The following is a 4,684-nucleotide window of genomic DNA, read 5'->3' on the forward strand; positions in this document are numbered from 1 at the left end:
CCGCAGCAGCTGCCCGTGCCCAAAGGCCCCGCGTGCGGACGCAGCCGGCCTCGCCGGCCCCGCGAGGCGCGCTTCAAGACGCAGCCCGTCACTTTCGCCGAGATCGCCGAGGTGGAGGAGGAGGGCGTCTCTCCGCTGGAGGAGGAGCGTGCGCGACGGTCCTTCCTGCAGTCCCTGGAGAGCCTGCGGAGGAGCACCCAGACGCTGCACCACGGAGCCCCAGCACGCGCCGCCCACTCCTCCTCCACCCCCACGCAGGCCAGCCTGGACTCTAGCGACTCCGACTCGGCACACTGAGGGAGCCCCTGGACCTGGAGGAGGACTGAGGAGCAGGACACACAGATGAACTTTTAGTTCCTCTCCTTGGACTGGACATTTCTCCTATGTGCGTAGATTCTTTGCTGTCACATGATATATGAATATATATACATATCTATGAATAGATCATATCTATAGTCTTGACATGCATCTGATGCATTCTCAACCAAACTCCTCCAGCAGTGTGACAGTAGTTGGCTGACTGGATACCACTGCTTGGCAAGAGCTAATTGTAGCTTGTAAGATGTGACACAGTCATAGTACCACTTTAATTCCTCATATATTCCTTTATTTTTACTGTGTAAAGCATTTTGAACTTTAAGCAGGGCTTGAAAGTGGATCTAAGTATTTGTTTTTTAAAAACAATGAAGCATTTCTGTTTTTTCACCTTGTGCCTGCTCATAGATTCTTAATCCACACGTCACATGTCCTATTCATGTGGTAAAGAAGTGGCTGGCTCTTGAACTTTCTCTGCAAAGCTCTGATCTCTGGTCCCTCTTCTTTGGTAGCAGAGATGTAAAATTAACCACAGTATGTTTCCAGAATTGAGGAACAATGTTTTAAATGATTGTGATATTTATTTTACTGATTTTAGTTCAATTAGGAAAAAGACACTGTGGACTAGTAAAGTCACTTTTCATAGATACAGAGGGAAAATGCCTTTATACTTTTGATTTAATTTTATTATCTTTTTACAGTTTCTTATTACTTCAATAAATATTTCCAACTATAGTTTTTGATGGTGTGGTCTATGCTTGCTTTGGAAGAAAGTGAATTCCACGGTGTTTATGCATTCTGAACGCATAGGGGAACGCGTAAACACTCCGAAGAGGCTGTGACATTCAGTGACCCAGAGTGACGCATGAATCTCCATGCATAACTCATGTACAACCTAAACTGGCAGGCTACCTGCTGAGTGACCCCTTAACCCCATTAACTTGACCATCCATATGAGTTTGTTTATTTCTTGTAATTATATACATATGTGAGTGAATCCAGTTCCTGAGAAATATACATAGCTGGAGATCCTCATTGGACACTTCACAAGATCTGGCACTGTTACACTTTCTTGGCTGCAGTGGAGATAAAAATAGTCTGACTTGCCTTTCCATCTAGCTGGAGCAGCATACAGAAAGAATGTAATAGTTGTGTAAGAGCATGTTAGTTGTGACAGTACAAACACATTACTGTGAATCTGGTTGTCTGTCAGTATCAGCACACTCTATCAGAGGCGAGGCTTCATGAGGGCCTTGTGCTCGCTCTGTAGGGCGAGGCACTGAATATGGATTCCTCTACTTCCCTGACAAATACTGCATGCCAACAATCAGGACTTTACAATGGTCACTAATTTCAAATTTAGGAGAAAAAAATTATTTGTGCTTCATGTTCCGCTGCTCCAGTTCATCTTTTCACCTCTCCCCATTTTCATGCCTGCAACCTACTTTGCATCCCGTTGCCTTGGTAATGGAGGAATGAAGTATGATGTTCAGAAAGTGTCATCAAAACAAACCCCTCTGTTTCATTTCTACCAGACTGTCCTGTTACCTGCCCAGTCATCCACACACACACACACACACATACACCTCTCTCTCTCTCTCTCTCTCACACACACACACACCACACACCTCCTCTCTCTCTCTCTCTCTCTCACACACACACACTTCTTCCAAACACACGCCTATTTGCCACACCATCAGTCTTTTTTATCTTCTTGGTTTGTTTCAGGCTGTATGTTTTGGTTGACCACTGCAGCTGAAATATGATTATGATCTTTGGAAAAGACTCCATTTATGGAAAAGATGTGTTACTAGAGCTGTATCTAGCGAACAGCTTCTCTCTGCAATTAAAAACACTATGTTCCAACAGGCTGAACAAGGAGCAGATGTTTCTTCCATTATATAACCATAAATTGACATTTATTCACTTCTTTCAAGGAAATCTCATGAGCCCTTCAAAGAGACCCACTTGTAGCCTTGGCAGAGCATAAATGTTTCTCAGACAAGGACATAGAGTCACTGCCTCGTGAGGAGAGATTGTGTTCTGAATGCACGACCAGGCAAACTGGTCACATGCAGTCCATAAAACTGCACTAGATAAATAAAATACTTACTTACTTAAACTGATTGTTGATTTAACTAAATGTGTGCCAAACAGATGGAGCTGAAATGCATGTTTAGTGGCATAACACCTACATTTGTGTGCATGAAGCATCAACACATTTGCATTTTGACAGGTGAATTACTGACTCAATCATATTGGCTTCTGACTGGATGCTAAATGATGCAAATGTCCACATTAGTTGGATATAAATCTCCAATATTTGTGTATAAAGTGAACATGAGGTCATATGCACATGCACATTCCGACACACACCTGTGAAAAAGGGTTGTAGGGTCGGAGGGCAGATGGATCCAAAACGTCCTGGTTGCAATAAACTTTGAAACGGGTTTGGATTTACTCTTGATGGTAGGGTGGGCTCATTCATTAGTAAAACATAAATAAATTGTCAAGATCTGGTTTTGCATTATCTTCATCTCATTTCTTTTTTCTGTGTATTTTTCTTCATACACTAAGTGCAACAAACTGTACAATGACATTATTATTTGCTAATCAATGCTGTTCAGAAGAAGATAATAAGCGCATCATGGGATGAGGTTCTGAGATGCGGTGTTGCAGTGTCTGTATACGGCCTGATTGGGGTGTGTTGGGTTATGCGGTGCAGTGTCTGTATACGGCCTGATTGGAGTGTTGGGTTATGCGGTGCAGTGTCTATACGGCCTGATTGGAGTGTTGGGTTATGCGGTGCAGTGTCTGTATACGGCCTGATTGGAGTGTTGGGTTATGCGGTGCAGTGTCTACGGCCTGATTGGAGTGTGTTGGGTTATGCGGTGCAGTGTCTATACGGCCTGATTGGAGTGTTGGGTTATGCGGTGTTGCAGTGTCTACGGCCTGATTGGAGTGTGTTGGTATGCGGGTTTCTGAATCTCTGACCTACATTTTCCAGTCTCAGCACATCCCTCCTGGGCTTTGGGCCGGAACCAAGAGACTCAAGTCTTCAAATGCAATCCTTTCACTCACGCCTTTTGTGAACCAAAAATTATCCTCTTTTCTTCCTTCCTTGACACATCCAGTGGTGTAGTCTACGTGATACGCAGGACTACGCAGTATACCCACTTAAAAAGCATCACCATCTCAGTATACCCATTTAAAATAGGCAAGGATATCTATTAACATTTGGAGTTGATCACAGTATACCCACTACAGCTAACTAGACTACATCACATACCCACTACAGCCAACTAGACTACATCACAGTATACCCACCACAGCTAACTAGACTACATCACATAGGCTACCCACTACAGCTAACTAGACTACATCATAGTATAGCCACTACAGCTAACTAGACTATACCACTAATTCCACCAGTGACAGGAATAGGCCTACGGATAATGAACAGAAGGTAACCCAGTTCTTATACTCTCCAAGAGCAAGGTCAGTTCCAGGCCCTATAGGTAATAGATATGGGAGTGAATATTTATGACAGCCAAATTGGCAAGTAATGAGACAAAAATGTGCCTATGAGGACAATTTAATATGGATCTAGAGAGTAAATTATGGGGTTGTCCATCATGTCCTTTCTTAAATTTCCCCTAGGGATCAATAAAGTATCTATCTATCTATCTATCTATCTATGTCTATTGTGAATGTGGATAATACAGTGTCACTTTTGAATGTTAAACGTTGCAATTGGTGATTAAACTCTTTTGAGAGGTGGATAAACTATTTCTAAAATGTCAGAGGTGGATAAACTGCGTACTTGGTTACATTATTGTAAAATGCACAACATTCTGCCATAATTTCTTCAGAACAACGGTAGCAATAAAGAGAAAATGTTCCAATTGATTTGGGGGTGGTCTATCTATCAGCTGCAGAACTAGGAGTGCTTGCAAGGCCTAACCAGATTGTTCTGATTAATCCTAACAGGAGACATCAAACAATGTAATAGACGGCCTATAGACTATTAAACAATACAGGCTGACGGTCGCGACAAGTGTCATTTTAGAAACTACCAAAGACTTCATCACTTGTTATGACTAGCCCTTTTAATGATTGCTGTTAGCTTGTTCTTTGGCGTGGTGCATAGACGAAGCAAGCAAAATTGATTTAAATGTTTTAAAACCTTCACGCTTGGCACATGACTCCAGAGTTGTCCAATGAAATGCGCTCCGCACGCGGACGCAGTGATCACTTGATTGATAGTACGTGAAGCCAGTGAGAGCTTTTGCTGTAAAATTGGATCCAATGAGGTTCAAAGGGTAGGGACTTCAGTTTTGAAGCGCGAACAGTTTGAGGGCAGGGGAAA

General features: G+C 42.8%; 1 protein-coding gene across 1 annotated transcript in view; it reads left to right on the plus strand.

Moving 5' to 3' along the window:
* The window catches only part of cunh11orf96 (chromosome unknown C11orf96 homolog), a 1,479-nt gene extending 429 nt beyond the window's left edge, over nucleotides 1-1,050 (plus strand). Inside the window, exon 1 of the mRNA XM_076271576.1 lies at nucleotides 1-1,050. This exon is cut by the window's left edge and continues 429 nt beyond it. Coding sequence (XP_076127691.1) covers nucleotides 1-297 — 297 coding nt within the window. The 3' untranslated portion in view covers nucleotides 298-1,050.
* Nucleotides 1,051-4,684: the final 3,634 nt, after the last annotated feature.

This window comes from Alosa pseudoharengus, unplaced genomic scaffold (genome assembly GCF_046254945.1).
Source record: "Alosa pseudoharengus isolate Yale_2024_CS ecotype anadromous, Long Island Sound unplaced genomic scaffold, YU_APseudo_1.1 YU_APseudo_1.1_scf_10, whole genome shotgun sequence".
Classification (NCBI taxonomy): domain Eukaryota; kingdom Metazoa; phylum Chordata; class Actinopteri; order Clupeiformes; family Clupeidae; genus Alosa; species Alosa pseudoharengus.